Source organism: Leptonychotes weddellii, chromosome 9 (assembly GCF_054177405.1).
Source record: "Leptonychotes weddellii isolate Sample4059 chromosome 9, ASM5417740v2, whole genome shotgun sequence".
Lineage (NCBI taxonomy): Eukaryota > Metazoa > Chordata > Mammalia > Carnivora > Phocidae > Leptonychotes > Leptonychotes weddellii.
In genome coordinates, this window is record NC_138377.1 from 99,101,082 (window position 1) to 99,120,968 (window position 19,887).

The following is a 19,887-nucleotide window of genomic DNA, read 5'->3' on the forward strand; positions in this document are numbered from 1 at the left end:
GTTTGCATCTTTCTAGGAATTTGTCCATTTCAACTAGCTTCTAATTTGTTGCCATAAAAGTATTATAATCCTTTTTATTTCAATCAGATCAGTAGCAACATCCCCCATTCATTCCAAAAACTAGTAATTTGAGTCTTCTCCTTTTCTTGATCAGTCTACATCAAGGTTTATCAATTTCATTTATCTTTTCAAAGAACCTACCTTTGGTTTTATTTGTTTTCTTTATTGACTTCTATTCTCTATTTCAGATCCACTCTTTACTATATCCTTCCTATTCCTTGCTTTGGGTTTATTTTGCTCTTTTTTTTTTTTTTTTTTTTTTCTTAAAGTCTTAGGGTAATGCATTAGGTTATTGATTTGAGATCTTTCTTCTTTTTTAATAGAGCTATTTGAAGCTATAAATTTCCCTCTAAGCATTGTTTCAGCTGCATCCCATTAAGTTTTGGTCAGTATATTTTCTTTTTTTTTTTAAGATTTTATTTATTTATTCATGAGAGACAGAGAGAGAGAGAAGCAGAGGGAGAAACAGGTTCCCAAGGAGCAGGGAGCCTGATGCGGGACTCAATCCCAGGACCCTGAGATCATGACCTGAGCCGAAGGCAGACGCTTAACCATCTGAGCCACCCAGGCGCCCAAGTTTTGGTCAGTATATTTTCTTCCATTCATCTCAAAACTGTTTTCTAATATCCCTTGTGATTTCTTCTTTGATCCACTGGTAATTAAGAAGTGTGCTGTTGAGGGGCGCCTGGGTGGCTCAGTCGGTAAGCGACTGCCTTCAGCTCAGGTCATGATCTCAGGGTCCTGGGATGGAGCCCTGCATCGGGCTCCCTGCTCTGCAGGAAGCCTGCTTCTCCCTCTCCAACTCCCCCTGCTTGTGTTCCCTCTCGCGGTCTCTCTCTGTCAAATAAATGAAATCTTTAAAAAAAAAAAAAGAAGTGTGCTGTTGGGGTACCTGTTGCTCAGTCGGTTAAAGCATCTGCTTTCAGCTCAGGTTATGATCCCAGGGTCCAGGGATAGAGCCCTACGTCAGGCTCCCTGACCCCTCCCCACTCCCCTTACTTGTGCTCTATCTCTGTGTCAAATTAATAAAATCTTTTTTAAAAAACTGTGTTGTTGAGTTTCCATATATGTCTTATTACATATTATTTTTGTTCCTCTTTCATTACTTTCTTCTCTTGTATTAAACAGATGTTTTCCAGTATATCTTACTTTTTTGTCATTTACGTTACCATATTTTTAGTTATTTCCTTAACAAATGCCAAGGGAATTATAATTTGCATCTTATTACAATCAAGTCTGGATTTAAAATTACTTAATTCCAACAGTATATAAAAATGTTTCTCTTATATAGCTCCATTCTCTTCCTCTTCCTTTATGCTGTTACTGTCATACAAATTACACCCTTAAAATGTCATGCCCATCAACGGAGATTTATAATTATTGCTTTGTATGGTTGTCTTTTAAATCAGACTGGAGAAAAAAAGTTACAAATGTAAAAAAAATATATTCATACTATACTTTTTACTTAATTCTATAGTTGCCTTTAATGGCGCTCTTTATTATTTCATGTGCTTTCAAGTTACTATCTAGCTTCCTTTCCTTTCAGCCAGAAGAACTCACTGAAGTATTTCTTCTGGGGCAGATCTGATAGTAATACTAGCTCAGGATTTGTTTATCCACAAACGTCTTAATTTCACCATCACTCTGGAGAGCAGTTTTGCTGAATACAGAATTATTTATTTATTTTAATTTAAATTCAATTAATTAACATATAGTATTAGCTTCAGAAGTAGAGTTCAGTGATTCATCAGTCTTATATAATACCCAGTTCTCATTACATCACGTGCCTTCCTTAATGTCCATCACCCAGTTACCCAATCACCCCACCCACCTCCCCTCTAGCAACCTCAGTTTGTTTCCTATGATCTCTTCTGGTTTGTCTCCCTCTCTGATTTTGTCTTGTTTTATTTTTCCCTCCCTTCCCCTATGATCCTCTGTTTTGTTTCTTAAATTCCACATATGAGATCAAATGATAATTGTCTTTCTCTGACTGACTTATTTCGCTTAGACTAATACCCTTTAGTTCATCCACATCGTTGCAAATGGCAAGATTTCAATTTTTCTGATGGTTGAGTAGTATTCCATTGTGTATATATACCACATCTTTATCCATTCATCTGTCAATGGACATCTGGGCTCTTTCCATAATTTGGTTATTGTGGACATTGCTGCTATAAACACTGGAGTGCAGGTGCCCCTTCAGATCACTACATTTGTATCTTTGGGCTAAATACCTCATAGTGCAATTGCTGGGTCGTAGGATAACTCTGTTTTCAACTATTTGAGAAACCTCCATATTGTTTTCCAGAGTGGGTGCACCAGCTTGCACTCCCACCAATAGTGTAAGAGGGTTCCCCTTTCTCCATATCCTTGCCAACATCTGTCATTTCCTGACTTGTTAATTTCAGCCATTATGACTGGTGTGAGGTGGTATCTCATTGATGTTTTGATTTGTGAATACAGAATTCATGATTGACTTTCTTTTTTCTTTCAGCGCTTTGAATATGTCAAGTAGTGCCCTTCAGCCTCAATGGTTCCTGATGATGAATCAACTGTCAATCTTGCTGAGGACACTTTGTACATGACTCACCTCTCTCCTGATGCTTTCAATATTTTCTATCTCAGGACAATTTAATTATGATGTATCTAAGTTTGGATCCCTTGTACGTTGTTGAACTTCTTGGGTATACAGTCTTCTCATCAAAGAGTTTTTGGCCATTATTTCTTGAAATATTCTTACTACCCCTTTCTCTGTCCTTCTAAACTGCCAGAAATTGGGGTACTTTATTGTGTCCCACAGGTCTAAATGCTCTGTTCATTCTTATTCATTATTTTTTCTTTCTGTTCCTTAGAATGGATAATCTCAACTGATCTGTAGTCAAGTTCACTGATTCTGGCCTCTGCCTATTCAAATCTGTTGCTGAACTCTTCTAGTGAATTTCTCATGCATATATAAATTAATATTCTGTATTTGGTGAGACATTATTCTCATACTTTCCTTTAGTTCTTCAGATATGGTTGTCTTTGGACATATTTAAAATAGCTTAAGGACTTTAATAAATTCAAGGTCTGGCTCTCCTCAGCAATACTTACTACTGATTCCTTTTTTCACATATACAGGTCATATTTTTTTTTGCATGTTTCATAATTTTGTGTAGAACACCAGATATTTTAAATAATTTAACATGGCAACTCTCGAAATCAGATTCTCCCTTCTTCCCAGGATTTGCTGTTTCACATAATTGTTGCTACTGTTCAGGACTTTCCTGAACTAATTCTGTAAAGTCTGTTTGCTGACCAGACAAATCATTACTATTTCTCGTTCTACATCCCAGCCAGGCCAATATGTAGCTTCACTCACACTGCCTACTTATATAATTCCACTAAGAACACTGCATGGTTTCCTGATCACCATAATACGCAATTATAACAAATTTATTCTTGGGGTGCCTGGGTGGCTCAGTCGTTAAGCGTCTGCCTTCGGCTCAGGTCATGATCCCAGGGTCCTGGGATCGAGCCCCGCATCGGCCTCTCTGCTCTGCCAGGAGCCTGCTTCTCCCTCTCCCTCTCCCACTCCCCATGCTTGTGTTCCCTCTCTCTCTGTGTCTCTCTCTGTCAAATAAATAAAATCTTTAAAAAAAAAAAAAAGCAAATTTATTCTTAAATAAATTGAATTTTTATTTAAAAGCCTTAAATGGCATTGTGTCCCTCAATCTTGAAGTCTATAAAAAAACAGTCAAATAGATTTTAATTTGATATTATTTGTGCTTGGATGGCTTGATGAAGAAAAAGAATGTCAGGGAAGTCCATAAGAAAATCCAGTATTTTTTAGTTTACTGTGAGGGTATTTATTAGCAATTTAGCTAAGAGACACTAAAATTTTTTTATAAAGATACTCTCAAAGGAAGTGAAGATATATTGTACATCTGTAGTCTACACCTTCTTTCTTCCCTAAAGTATTATCTTTGAACTCTTATTCTCATTCAAAATCTGAACTTGATTACCTTCTGCCTTCCATATATCCCACTTCTACTTAAATAATCTCTAATTCCTATAGTTCATTTTCATTTTGTCTTCATACTATTTATGGTCATTTTAAAAGTTCTGAATCTACTATTTATCCATTTTCAGTTACTCTGTTAGTTTTTATTTTACAATGCTACAATGTTCTAATTTTATGGCCCCCTTTATCCTAAATCCATACAGAAAGAGCAAAAATGCTAAATACTGGCACTGACAGTAATATACTCCCATACAATTATTTCCTGTAACGAATCTGCTCAGTGCCTCAAAATACAAATCAACTACAGTTTTTCTTTTTCTTGATAAAAAGTGAAATTTAAAAAGTTTATCCACTGAGACTTCTGGGTTGTTGGTAATATTCTACTTCTTAATCTAGGTGGTAGTTTCATGGTGTTTTCACTTTGTGATAATTAACTGAGCTATACATTTTGGGGGGCACACTTTTCTGTATGCATGTTATATCCCAAAATAAGAGTATTCAAAAAGTTTATTATATGGATGCTCTGTGCTGGCCAGAAAGAAAAAATTAGATTACAAAACAAGAAGAATCTAGAAATGATCAAAGTAGAAATGATACAGTACCATTTTGTTGATCATTAATAATATTGTGTATCTTTGTACCAATTGATGATAATAAACACACAAACAGCTTTCACAAATAATATTTTAAATGCCAAAGGAACACAAAAACAATGTGAATGATCTTTACAGAAAGCAGTATTTTCAATAGTAAATACAAGAAAAGTTTCTTCTCAGAGTCAGTTACATCTTAGCAGGATACTTATCAATTTTTAAAATTTTCAAAATTGGTAAATCCATTGTAATAAGTAATAATGTATCTTAAATTAAAAGAAAAAACTTTTCCTTAAAGCTTTTTACAGAGAGCCTCTTAGAAATAATTTTGTAAAAGGTAAAGCAGGTTTAAGATATTCCTTTTATTTTCCAAAAAACTGTATTTCTCCCTATCTACAAAGGCCAGTTTGTACATATTATAATCTGAAAAACAGAAGCTAAGTTCAATTAGCTTTTCCCTCTCATTTTAGAAATACAATCTCCCAAATACATGTATTCATTTGAAATATGTAAAAGCTGAACTTAAAAGTTTTACTGCTAGTGCACATGCCGAAACGCCATATAAGTAAATCTGGGAGTCCTGAAAGTACAGATGTGTCCTAGCGTACTTCTACTGAAGCTTCTCTAGGCAGAACACTTTATTTTAAATGGCTACATATATATTAGTAAATCCTCACTATGCAGCAATGGTCTATCTAAGGCCAGAGCTACAGGAAGCAACAATGCGGTTTCCATCAGGTAACAAGTGCTTATGAAGATAAGATGCCTTCCCACAGATTGTGAACTACGGTATTTCATGATTTAAGGGGAAGAGACACAAAAAAAGTATTCTGCTCCATTTGTTTCTAAATTTCAAAGTAAAATCCAATGAACTGAATTAAGGGTAGGAAGAAAAAATTAACATTCACAAACAGATACATGTATTATTACCTGGCTTTACCCCACAATTTTGAATTTTGAAGAAAAACTGCTAATAGTCACAAAATCAGTCAAGAGAAGAAATGACACTTGACTGATTACTGAAGTCAGGTTATCTCCACTAGACTGCCATACCTCCCATCCCAATTTTTCTATCTCCTGATTTATGCTTCCACATTAATTATGTTTCATCTGCATAAAAACTATTGCATAAGAAGAAAATAAAGAAAGGTATCAATGTTTAATTCTATAAGTAAATGGTAAAGTATCATTTTGTTTAAAAATTTTACCAATGTCTTACTGTCTATTAAATATCAGGTGCTTTACATACATTACTCCTCTCATTATTTATTAATAAAAATGTACCAACACATATATATACACAAACACCATATATTCATTTAACTCAATCATATAAAGTACACTGGAACTAATCAGATCTGAAAATGATGTTAGGATATGGTAAGAAAACAGAAGAGAACAAAATTATGTCTCTACTCCTTAAGAGAGGTAAAAAACTAAAAGATGAAGTATGGTAGAATACTAATATCTACTGCTTACCAGTTTTTCTCTGAATGTGTCTTTTCCCAGCTTCCCTGAAAGCAACCATGGCTCTGAAAAAAGCTCTGAGAACTGCCCATCGGAAAACAGCTACGGGATCAATTCCAATCATCCCAGAGATAAATGCATTCTTGCTACTTCTTAGAAGAGCTACAATGTCAGGGCGCATGTGATCTGTATTTTTTTCCCGGAAATCCTACATGAAAAAAGTACCAGTGTTATTTTTGAAAAAATTATTGAACCAAGAAGATAATGGGTGACATGTTTGAAAAGTGGCTTAACAAGGACTATAGAAGTGATTTCTGTTCTAGGTAGCTAACTGGACCAGATACCTTTTATAAAGTCCCAGCCAACCCTAAAACTATTGAATTCTGTAATACATTTAAATGGCAGTGAATATTCCACAATTTTATTGCAACTTGTTAAACAGAGAGCCTCTCTGAAGGGGTATCACATAAAATGACCAGACATGAGAAGACAAGGAACAGCGTTCCAAACAAAGAGAACACAACACCTACTACCTATAGGTGGTAGGACAAGTTAGGAGACAAGCAGTAAGACCAGGGGCTGGAACATTCTGGGCAAGGGTGAGAGTGGTAGAAGATTTGGCAAATAAATAGGCTATGCAAGCCTGAGTTAGGAGTTTGTAGATTTTATTCAAGTACAAAGGAAAGCCAATGGAAGCTAAATGATGTTTTATAAATACCATGGATGCCACAGAGGGAATGAATTTATTGAAAGAATGGAAAAAGGGAGACTAACTATTGCAATATTCCAAATAAAAGGTGAAGGTGACCTAGATTACATTGGTGGTAACAGCATAAAGGGAAAATAATTATTGTATTTGGGATACGTTTTGGAAGTAAGGCAAAGAATTTGCTGGTGTATTAGAGCATGGTGAGAAAATGAGGGAATAAGGTTAACACCTATATTTTGGGTTTAAGGAACTAGGTAGAGGTGCCATATTGATATAGAGAAGTCTAGAGAAAAGAGAAGGTTTACGGATAGGAAATGAGATCAAGAGATCAGTTTTGTGCAAGTGAAGTCTGAGATGGTGAGGATATCGACAGTAGCAAGCAACATTTATTGAAAGGTTAATATGCGTGTGGCACTCTTCTAAGCATTTTACATGTGTTACCTCATTTAAACTCATTTCAACCACCTAATAATTGCTTGAGACAGATAATATTATCATTATTCCTATTTTACACTTGAAGAAACTCAGTCACAGAGAGATTAACTATCTTGGCCCCTATCACACAGTAAGTAGAACAGGGGTTCAAAGACAGCCACTCATTACCACTATACTATATCTGCATATAGACATCAAGTAGGCAGATGAATATATATGCCTATGAGTCCTACAGAGACTTCAGAAAATATATGTATTACCTAAGGACTATAAATAGGCAGTACAAACCACCTGCCAATGGGGGATGGAGGGCATATAACTGAAGAAAATGGGTTAAAATATCCCACAGAACGAGAAGGAGAACAAAAAGTTTACATGGAAGAAGGTTCCAGACTGGTATGTATAGTCTTGGCATTAGGCTGTAACCAAACCCAGATAAAAGGATTAAAACTTGGTAAGTAAATCACTCAGAGTTGGTGCAACTTCACAGAACAGCTCTAACTCAGAATTCTATGAGGAGCATGCCTAGTATGATGTTTTCCAGAAGGCAGTTTGGAGTCCTTTAGGGGTTTCCTTTCCTACTCTTTGTTCTCCTAAGAACAGGGGAAAAGGAGAAACAAGCCAGAAATCTTGGTCCTTGGCTTGTCCCTAAACATCCTTTGAGCAAAAGTATGTATTATAAAAGTTAATAAAACTGATTAAAAATTTTCAAATCCAAATCACCACCACCACCATCAGCAGCTAATACCTACCAAGGGCAAACAAGATGTCAGGCACGAAGTTAAGCACTATACATAACTTATTCAATTCTAACAATTACTTAATAAAGCAGAGTAATTACAAACCATACTTTAGATAAGTAAACAGAAAGATAAAGAAGCTTGACAAAGGGCAAACATAATAAGTACTACAGGAACTGAAACGTGTCTGTTCTACACTGAAGACCAGCGCATCCTATTAACAACTATACTGTACAAAGTAAAATTCTAGAATTCTTTCCCATGATGAGTGTCAAATGTTGATGGAAACCTTTATTTTCCAAATGTAATGATCTCATCTGTCTTCATAGTTCCGTATTTCTAAGTACATTTCATAAACTAATCCTATCATTCTTATTGAAAATTTTCTCTTAGTTTCTATTAACAATACATTTTGTGATTTACTACTTATCCTATTGCTGGTTCCATATTTGAAATTCTTAGGGTTTGCTCTTACGTACTCTTACAATTTTCACTCAATCATCTAACATCAGGTGATCGCTACCATAGTAATGGCTTTAAACACTATCTATATGATGAGGCCCAATCTATATTTCCAGCTCAGACCTTTCTTGTTATGTCTGAGATCCATTTATACATCTTAAAGGTATCTCAAACTTGAAAGAGAATGTGTAAGACTAGTATTACTTAAATGTTTGGAAGCATTTGCCAGTGAAACCATATAGGTGTGGAATTTCCTCTGAGGGGAAATTTAAACTGCTGATTCAAATTATTTAACAGAAATAGGAGTCTCAGGTTTTCCTATATTTCTGGTGTCAGTTTTGATGTGTTTTTCATGGAATTCTCCATTTTATCTATGTTGTCAAATTTATTGGCAAATATGTTCAGACCCTTTTTAATATCTGCTGAGTATGTAGTTTTCTTTTCTGATATCTGTATTTTTAAAATCTTTTTTTCTATTATAGATTATTTTCTATTACCTTTTATTATCTTGTTATCTTTTCAAGGAACCAATTTTTGACTTTGTTAATTTCTCTATTGCATGTCTGCTTTCTACTGCATTAATTTCTAGTCTTCCTTTATTATTTCCCTCTAATTTGGGTGGGGGGGTTAATCTGCTGTTCTTGTTTCAGTTTCTTGAAATGGAAGCTTAGATAATTACTTTCAACGATTTTTCCTAATATATGCATTTAAAATTATAAATTATTGCTTTAAATGCATCCTACCAACTGCTACAGATTCTGCAAATTTTAATATGTTGTATTTTCATTAATGCTCAGTTTAAAATTAGCATTGTAGGGGCACCTAGGTGACTCAGTCGGTTAAGCGTCTGCCTTCGGCTCAGGTCATGATCCCAGCGTCCTGGGATCAAGCCCCTCGTTAGGCTCCCTGCCCAGTGGGGAGTCTGCTTCTCCCTCTCCTCCCTGCTGGTGCTCACTTTCGTTATCTCTGTCTCTCTCTCTCAAATAAATAAATAAAATCTTTAAATATAAAAAAATAAATAGTAAAATTAGCATTGTAATTGTGATTTCTTTTTTGACTCATGGGTTACATAGAAGAATTGTGTTTAAACACTTAAAGACTGTCTAGCTATCCTTATGATATGCCAAGTAGGTCAGTTTTTAATAATCCTATTCAATTTTTTAGTTTTTACTGATTTTGTGTCTTATTCTGTTGGTTACTAAGAGATATGTATTAAAAGCTACAACTAGATGGATTTTTCTAGTTCATTTTTGTCCTCCCTTTGGGCTTTATATATTGAATCAAATCATTAAGTACATACAACTTTTGATGATTGTGTCTTCCTATCAAACTGGCCCCTTTTATTGGTATGAAATGTGCCTCTTTATCTTTAGTAATACTTCTTGCCTTAAAGTCTACCTGTCTGATAATAATTTCTTTTAGTTAGGGTTTGGGGGGTATACATTTTTCCATCTTTTTACTTTCTATATACATTTTTTCTATATATAGATTTTTTCCATTAATTTACTTTCAACCTATCTAAGGATGATTAATCACAGGCACAAGTGTATACATTGTATGATTCCATTTACCTGAAATATTGTAATAACAAGTAAATCTATGGACAAAAAATGAGGATAGTGGTTATTACTAAGTGGGGGAGAATGAGCAGGGAAGGGGCATGACAGAAATCTGTACACTTTAGATTTATGCACCTAACTGTACGATTTTACAGCTCGTTTTCTTGTTTTTGTTTTAAACTGCATTTCAAAATCCTTTTTTTAAATTGAGATACAACTAACATATAATGTATAAGGTATACAATGTGTTGATTTGATACATTTATATACTGCAATATGACTACTACTATAGCATTAGCTAATACCTCCATCAGGTCATAGAACTATAATTTCTTTTCTGTGGTAAGAACATCTAAAATCTGGTCTCTTGGGGCGCCTGGGTGGCTCAGTCATTAAGCGTCTGCCTTTGACTCAGGTCATGATCCCAGGGGCCTGGGATCGAGCCCCACATTGGGCTCCCTGCTCCACGGGAAGCCTGCTTCTCCCTCTCCCACTCCTCTTGCTTGTGTTCCCTCTCTCGCTGTGTCGCTGTCATATAAATAAAATCTTTAAAAAAATAAAAAATAAAATCTGGTCTCTTAAGAACTTTGAAGACAATGCTATTATCACAATGTTAATTATAATCGTAATGCTGTGCATTAGATCTCCAGAACTTATTCATCTTCTAACTGCAAGTTGGTATCTTTTGCCCAATATCTCAATTCCCCCAGCCCCCAGCCCCTGAGTACCATGATTCCACTCTATTATTCTTAATGTTTGTTCTAAAATCTGTTCCTTTCTGTCTTTTCCATCTTGAAATAACACCTCAAATTCACCCATCAGCTAGAGCCAGAAGTCACTTACTTAGCTAGGATCCATCAATCAGGTTCTACCAATTATACCTCCAAAATATATCTCATAATCATCTACATTTCCTCCATCTCTACTGCCACCCCTATGGTTCAGTTTACCTTAACATTTCACCTCAAATATTAAAAAAAAGCTCCTAATTGATCTCCCAGCTTCCACTCTTCATCCTCTGCTGTTTCTTCTCCTCAAAGTAATCAAAGCAATCTTTTAAAAACACAAATCATAACCTGTTTAAAATCTTTTCATGGTTCCCCATAATCATTTCAATAAAAACCAAACTCATTTAACTTGGTCTAAAAGCCATGAAGAATTAAATTGCTATTCATTCTCTAAATTCGTTTCATTCACTATCTCCCTTGCTTACCATAATCTAGTAACACTGACCTGTTTTCAATTATTTTAACATACTAATTCTTTCCTATCTCATGGCCTGGAATATTCATCATCCCAACTCCTCACCAAGGTGACACTTGCTTCAGGTTAACTCTCAAAATTTAAGTTCTCAGAGAGATATTCATGGATCTCCAAATACAAAGTCCACTATTTCACTACTTTCTTTCCTAGAACCCATTCATTTATTTATAGCAATATCCCATTTATCCATATTATACACACATGCGTACGTGCTTGTATATACTGAGCCAAGAACATGTCTGCCTGGTTTATCACTAAATCATTCCAAACACCAAGCACAGAGTCTGACACATAGTCTGTATTTAACAGGTACTTCGTGAATAAGTCAATCATTTGCAAATGAATGAGTGATTTTAGTTGTGACTCTCACCTCAAGACCCAAGAGAAAATATATTGCTCCACTATTCTCCACACCATCACTGCCTTGCCTGGGAAATTATCTTAAATGACAGACTTAACACCAAGTGGTTGAAGGGTAACAGGCTCACTAATTACAAATAAGAAATGGCCACAATTATGAAGATTCCCCTCCACAGGAGTGAAAAGTTTCAATCTATTCACTGGAGTGCAAGCTCACAAATACCTAATGGTGCATAAAGACATGAAGCCTCTGTTAAGCTTCATGGGTGCAGAGAAGAGAAAAATTCAACAAACTACATAATGAAATACTAGGTTCAAGATATACTGATGCTATCTATTCTTCAGATTTAAAAAAAGTATTGGAAGGGACTGATACTGAGTTTATCTATAGGAGGAAACCAACAAAAATATCACATAAAACAGTAATATGTTGCAAGGTAGAATCTGAATGTTAGTAGTATCTTTATAAAATGTCTCCAACTGTTACTGATCAAGAGCCTCCATAAACTACAGAGAAGGCAGTGTGACAGGGATGATAATACATACAGTAAAGAAAACACTTTTACCCTGAAGGCATATTAATGGGAAATTTACTGACCTTTACCCCATATTTTACTTTCCCAGCATAATGCTTTATGATGAAAGCAGGCTCCATCACGGCTGGAAATTCAATGTAAGAATTCTCTTCATGTTGATGCTTAAATTTATCTAGCAATGTTTGATTTGTAGCCTGTGGAAAGCTGAATTAAAAACAAAAAACACACACACACACACAAAAAAGATGCAGCTGTCAATACAGTCTTTTTTTTTTAATACATAATTACATTGCCATCTAATACACTTATAGCAAATTACAATGAGTTTTCACTTATATTATCTAATCTGATTCTCTTAACAAGCTAAAAAGTGAGTATAAGAAGGACTGGTGTTTTGGGGCGCCTGGGTGGCTCAGCCGTTAAGCGTCTGCCTTCGGCTCAGGTCATGATCTCAGGGTCCTGGGATCGAGCCCCGCATCGGGCTCCCTGCTCGGCAGGAGGCCTGCTTCTCCCTCTCCACTCCCCCTGCTTGTGTTCCCTCTCTCGCTGTATCTCTCTCTGTCAAATAAATAAAAAAAAAAAAAAAAAAAAGAAGGACTGGTGTTTTATAGATAAGAGATCAAAAGTCACGATTTGCCCAAACTCACACTTTGCAAGTAGCAGAACTAAGAAATTAACTCAGGTCTTTAGATATTTAGCTCAGGTTGCATTGTGTGCCACTTCCGTAATACCCATAGGATAATAAAACTCAAATGATACATTGTTGGGGCCAAGAACTTCCAAATAGAAAATGATCTCTCAATTTGGACAGGTCTTAAGTCCATAGTCATCTTCTGTTTTCCTATTTCTTCATATACAAATTAAGTAGCAATTTTCTTACCTATACCAGTAACTACATAATTTTATACTATATCTATTATTATCTCAAATATGTCTCAATGGTTTATACTCATTGATGAACATTTCATATCTACTTATTAAGAAATAATTACATGATAGCAAATACAGGAATATCAAAGTTTAGGGGGCACCTGGGTGGCTCAGTTGGTTAAGCAGCTGCCTTCCACTCAGGTCATGATCCCAGGGGCCTGGCATCGAGCCCCTCATGAGGCTCCCTGCTCAGCGGGGAGCCTGCTTCTCCCTCTCCTCCCCACTCATGCTCTGCCACTATCTCTGTCTGTCTCTCTCTCAAATAAATAAAATCTTTAAAAATTAATTAATTAATTTCCAACTCTTGGTTTCAGCTTGGGTCATGATCTCGGGGTCCTGGGATTGAGCTCCATGTCAGCTCTGCTCTCAGCACCGTCTGCTTGTCCTTCTCCCTCTTCTCCTCTCTCACTCTCCCTCAATCTCTCTCAAATAATAAATAAAATATTTTTTTTTAAAAGTTCAGAAAAGAAAAAAATCACTAGTGGTTCGGAATAATGGGAAGATTCAAAGAAGATATAGGAGGCAATTATGAGCTAAATGTTAAAGGTTGGATAGGAGTTTCATATAGAGGAAATATCACTGACAGAAAAAGGAGAAAGCAAGTATCTTTCAGAAAAGTTTCATTTAATCATAATTGAAATAATGAGAAATAATGTGACATGAGGTTGCAAAGATGCTGAATACAAAATCTAATGTGTAGAAATGATTCCAAAATTACAACAGAAATAGGTAATTTTGTTATATGTATTAGAATCAGGAAGGAGAATGGCTTTTGGTGTCAGACAGTAATAGTTTAGATTACCAGTTCTGTATGTGACCTACGGCAAGCTTTAAGAACTAGTTTCCATAAATGAGTACAGTGAGGTATCGCAATGTTAACAGAATTAAATAACACTGGTAAAAACATCTAACGCTAGCTGGCATCCTATAGGGAAGGCATAAATGTTATCTACTTTCTAACGTTGCCAACACTGCCATTTTCCTATTCATCTAGGCCTGCTTTTGCATTCAAATACTATCCCTTCCTCAAAACACCTTCACCATCCAGCTCTCCCTGTCCATTCCAGGACTCTAAAGCCATTCTAGAATGGACTATAACTCTTGCAATTTGAAACAGAGAGTACAGCGACAGCCTCTACAGTAGTCTCAGTACTCTAATCTTACGTTGTTTCAAGTCACCAAATCAAAATATCAAAATTTTCCTGTAATATTCCTTTAATCATGTGCCTCCCCTACTCAGTAAAATTTATGGATCAGCAAGGCAAAGAGACCAAATCCAAGGTCATAAGCCTAGACACAAACTCAACCTCTGCAAACTTATGCCTCACTACTTCACAGCAGGATGCTTTTGGATACTCATCTCATTGTCTCTAAGTAATCCTCTGAGTAATCAAAAAGCTTGTGATTTATTTTTCTCTTACTTTCAAATGGAGAAAATAAATTTTCAAAGGAAGACATATATGAGAACAGTTTTTATTCCAAACAAGGAAAGATGGAAAGAAAAGCTCTCCATATGAGAAAAACTATCCACACTTGTGGATACACACTGCAATATCAAGTAAAAGAGCTTGGAACAAAGGCAAATCAGACATTATTGTGCATTTCAAAGCTCTTCCATCTAGTGTTCCCCAAAGGCTATCTGCCAGGAAGCCTTAGATTAGTGTTTCCATGCTTCTTTCTGTGTTTCTTTAACTCTCAAAAATACCAATACCTAGACCCCATTCCTGTGATTTTACTGAAGTGATGCTAGGGTCATGATGACCAGTACTATTTCCAAGTACTCCAGGTAATTCTTATGAGCAGGCAAGAATGACAAAATGCTGTCCTAAATGAATGCTCTGATCTTAATTTCATTTGTTGAAAGAAGACTGGGGTGGAAGTCAAAGATTCTGCATTTCTAACAAGCGTCAAGGGGCTGCCAGTCCTGCTGTCAACAGATCATACTTTGAATACCAAAGGAAAGACTGGTAACACTCCTAACATCCTGCTCACACCTAACTTTGCTTATTCTACTCCTTCTTTCTAAATTTCATGCTGCATCCTTTACAGTCAAGCTTAAATAACTTGCCCGAGGTCAAACAGCCAAGAGATAACAGAGAAAAGATTAAACAAGACTTCTGACCCATGCATCTAAACCACTATAAACAACACTGAATGAGGTAGGAACACCGCTAAGGATATATTTCATGTTATATATTCCCTATAGAACAAAACAGTTTTTAGAGGAAAACTACTCAAAGTAGTTCCCCAAACAGCCTTCCTAAATGTGTCTAACTTATTTTCAATCCAACTCTGGCAGAGAGAAAACATTTCATGCCGTTGCATCTTCTGGGATGTTAAAGCACAGAGCAAAGTGGTCCATTTACAAGAGGAGGTAAAAACAACAGGACTGATACATAAAGTGAAGAAAATAATAATAGAATTTATAAAAAGTTTTTATGGAGGACTGAATATAGAAGCGTAATTGAAGGGACAATTAAGAAGTTATTCAGTCCAGGGTTACCTGGGTGTCTCAGTCAGTTAAGCATCTGCCTTCAGCTCAGGTCATGATCCCAGGGTCCTGGGATAGAGCCCCAAGTGGGGCTCCCTGCTCAGCAGGAAGTCTGCTTCTCCCTCTCCCTCTGCCCCTCCCCACCACTCATGCTTGCTCTCTCTCTCTCAAATAAATAAAATTAAAAAAAAAAAAAAAGAGGTTATTCACTCTAGTCTCCTACCAACAACAATACCCTGACAGATGATGCAAAAGAATTACTATAATGGAAAATTTTATTACTTTATAAAGCAGCTGCTAATCAGCTCTAATGATAAGAAAGTTCTTTCTTACACTGAGCCAGAATCTGTCTCTGTGTAATTTCCGGCCACATGGCTTACCCCCAGGAACTTCTGGGTAATGGCAGAGTTAATATTCTCTTATTGGGCAATATTTATATCTATATGAGGTAGCAAGTGACCAGGGAAATATAGTCTTTGTATAATAAGATGTGAACTAAAAATATTTTACGTAAGGAATGACAGGCCAAACAAAAACCCTTTCCTCTACTCATGTTTTAATTACATACTCGGCTATCTCAATTGCTGCTCACAACCACCTTAAGATATATAGCAGACAGCACTATCATTTCTCATCATTTCCTTTTTACATGCAAAAAACTAAGAACGAAGAATATTCAGAGATTTGCCAAAGGTAGCTAATAGAGATGGAATGCAACCCTGAACTTCTGACTCTATAGCCTATTATGGAGAAACATTATAGGACAATACTTCAATGCACAAGCTAATTAGTCAGAAATGCCTGGAGTGTCTTCAAGTCCATCACTTACTATCTATATGATCTTCTTCTAGACTTGCTTAAACCGTGTTCTTTTTGTTATCATAAAATACCTCAAACAAATAAAATTGCTTAATATTTTGACATCAACCATAATAGTTCTCAACACTGAATATCAAAATCACCTATGAAGCTTTCCAAAATAAAATACACCAGAGGTAAGGTATGTGAGCAGTTAAGAACCACTAACCTTACGATTTTATAAAAGATAATATATGTTGTAGGGCATATAGAGCAATGCAAAAAAAACTTTTACACAACTTTGTACATAAAATATTTTTGTATTAATTGCATTTTAATTCATTTAGATTAATGGAAATAGTCTATATGTTTATGGCATATTAATAGGGTGACATACAACTTACCATACAAACCAGGATATTTGGGAGTTAAAGCAGGCACCTTTAATAACTAAACTGGACAACAGGCATAAACTTTAGATTGTCCCATTCAAACCAGATGATGTATGGTCATCCCACCTATGATAGTTAATCCCCAATATTTTATATCTTACTTCAGTGGGTATAATGGTTATAGCTAGAAATCAAGTGACCTAATTTAGTTACTTAATATTTTAGTGAAGAGTGACAGAAAACTCACATACTCTCCATCACTTCAGTTTCTCCAGTTCTAGATTTGCCATCTTATAGGATAACTATAAATAATACTTTACAGAGTACTAAAAACACTCTGGAGGATGCTATATGAAGTTTTATTTCTGAAGCTTATTCAGCTTATGTTTGGTATACTACACAAGGATGTCAAATACTTGGCATATATTGCTACTTTCCACCTGCACAGCTGTGGCAGACATCACTAATCTATCATGATATTCTTTTCTACTGAACATGAAAACTACAAACACATCTCATATAAAACTCAATTCAAGAAGAGAGGAATATGCAACAATAAAAAAATATGCCAACAAATTTACCATCAAAGTAACTCTGTAGAAAAATCTGGAAAAACTCAAGGAAAAAATGCATTCAATATTATAGTTTACCCAATTTTCCTAGAAACATACACAATAAAATGCACACAAGGGAAACTTTGGCTCCTTATTGATTATGTAAGAAGAAAATTTAAGACTTAAAAAGACATGAAAAGCCCAAATGAAAAGAATCATACTTTTGATTGAAAAGTACTTGCTGAAAGAATCATACTCACTTGCTTTCTTCATCCAAAAGATGGAGCAGTCCTGTTGGTTTCTTGCTAATAAGATTTATGCAACAGGTATTATCAATATAATCTATATTGTGCCAGCTGATACCTTCAGTTCTATACTCCTCCTAGGAAATAAATTCACAATTTATTCATCTTGCAGAAAATAACAGGTATATGATAATAAAGACTGAAAAGCTTTTGCCAGGCTTAAAAGAACTAAACTTTTCCCTTTTAAATCACTAAATCTACACAATGGAAGAATGTATAACTTTGGTTATGTAAAACCTTCATACAGTATATGTCTATTTTCATTAAAAAGTACATACAATCAAATTTTTTTGTTAAATTGCTATGTGTATGCCACTCAGGTGAAAATTTAGGGCTGGATTTGTTTTAGCCGCACTATGTAAGGACTGCACTAAAGAAAAATATAAAATAGGGGCGCCTGGGTGGCTCAGTTGGTTAAGCGACTGCCTTCGGCTCAGGTCATGATCCCGGAGTCCTGGGATCGAGTCCTGCATCGGGCTCCCTGCTCAGCGGGGAGTCTGCTTCTCCCTCTGCCCCTCCCCCCTCTCATGCTCTCTCTATCTCATTCTCTCTCAAATAAATAAATAAAATCTTAAAAAAAAAAAAAGAAAAATATAAAATATAAGAAGCCTAATTTCTCCCACATGACCCTAAACCAACAAAAAGGACTGAGTATTTGTTGGATTATCAATAATGAATTTAATGAAACAATGTCTGGGAAAAGTAAAAACCATCACCTCCAGTGATCACTGATATCATATGGAATTCATACATACTTCATTCGGTAAAATAAAACCCTTAGGGGTTAAAAAAAAAAACAAAAACCCTTAGAATATGTTAAAAAAAAAAAAGTTTCAAATCCAAGATTTTAAAAAGTCAAAGCTCAGGCACTGAACAACTATTCAACTATTAGGCCCCTATTGTTGCTTATTTCTTCTCTGTACTGGGAAATAATCTTATATTCATCCTTGTGATGCTTTTAAACTGTTTTTCAAAACAAGGCCCCTGACAATCTAAAGAAGGTAAGTTTCTACACTGCAAGAATATTTAGGCACCAAGTAAATACCCCAGTCGGCTGATGACTTTAGTATGCACTGATAATATTCACACACTTCTCTACAAATATAATGGTTTTGCAAATTAGGGATTTTTTTATTTTTATCATTCTTTGGGTATTATTATTATTGTTATTATTAACCTGTAAATAAGACTGGTATACTATAAACTGTAGTTACTCTACTTGGGAAAAGTAAATGTCTGTGCTAACTTCAGCAGCACATATATTAAAGCTGGAAGATTAGCAGGGCACCTCTGCAGGGATGACACGAAAATCTGGGAAAGGTAAATGCTTAGTTCTTTCCTTTTAATTCATAATTTCACAAGAAAGTAATTGCTATATAAAGGTCACCCTGCACAGTAGTAAGCAAGTTTTTTTGTCCTGTTTCTTTTTTGTAGCATGGTTAACAAGCATATGGATTCTTATAAACGTTAATATAGCAGTCCAAAATCCTCCCCTCATCTCCTCTTCCCAATGACAATTCACACCCCCTTGCCAAAGTTAACTATTATCCTAACTTCTAATAACACTGATAAGGGTCGCCTGGGTGACTCAGTCGTTAAGCGTTTGCCTTCAGTTCAGGTCATGGTCCCAGGGTTCTGGGATTGAGCCCCACATCAGGCTCCCTGCTCAACGGAGAGCCTGCTTTTCCCTCTCCCTCTGCCTGCCTGTGTTCCCTCTCTCGCTGTCTCTATCTGTCAAATAAATAAAACCTTAAAAAAAAAAAAAACTGATAAGACTCATCTGTTTATAAGTCTAATATAAACAGAGCCATACAATATATATTCTTTTCACTTTGCTTTTTTTTTTCACTCAACATTAGTTTCAGAAACACATCCAGGTTGTAGGAGGCATCTAAAGTTTATTCATTTTTTTTTTGCATTTTTTATTTTATTATGTTATATCACCATACATTACATCATTAGTTTTTGATGTAGTGTTCCATGATTCATAGTTTGCATATAACACCCAGTGCTCCATTCAATACATGCCCTCTTTAATACCCATCACCAGGCTAACCCATCTCCCCCACCCCCTCCCCTCTAGAACCCTCAGTTTGTTTCTCAGAGTCCATAGTCTCTCATGGTTCGTCTCCCCCTCCAATTTCCCCCCCTTCATTTTTCCCTTCCATCTTTTTTTTAACATATAATGTATTATTTGTTTCAGAGGTATAGGTCTGTGATTCAACAGTCT

General features: G+C 35.6%; 1 protein-coding gene across 11 annotated transcripts in view; it reads right to left on the bottom strand.

Annotated features, from left to right (window-relative positions):
* Positions 1-19,887, bottom strand: part of MYO9A (myosin IXA) — a 271,185-nt gene that overhangs the window by 146,008 nt on the left and 105,290 nt on the right. For all 11 annotated transcript variants that reach the window (XM_081831336.1, XM_081831342.1, XM_081831337.1 and 8 more), the window contains 3 exons: positions 17,613-17,734; positions 12,250-12,391; positions 6,136-6,331 (listed from right to left, as the gene is read on the bottom strand). In XM_081831336.1, coding sequence (XP_081687462.1) covers positions 6,136-6,331; positions 12,250-12,391; positions 17,613-17,734 — 460 coding nt within the window. The remainder of the gene's footprint in view (positions 1-6,135; positions 6,332-12,249; positions 12,392-17,612; positions 17,735-19,887) is intronic.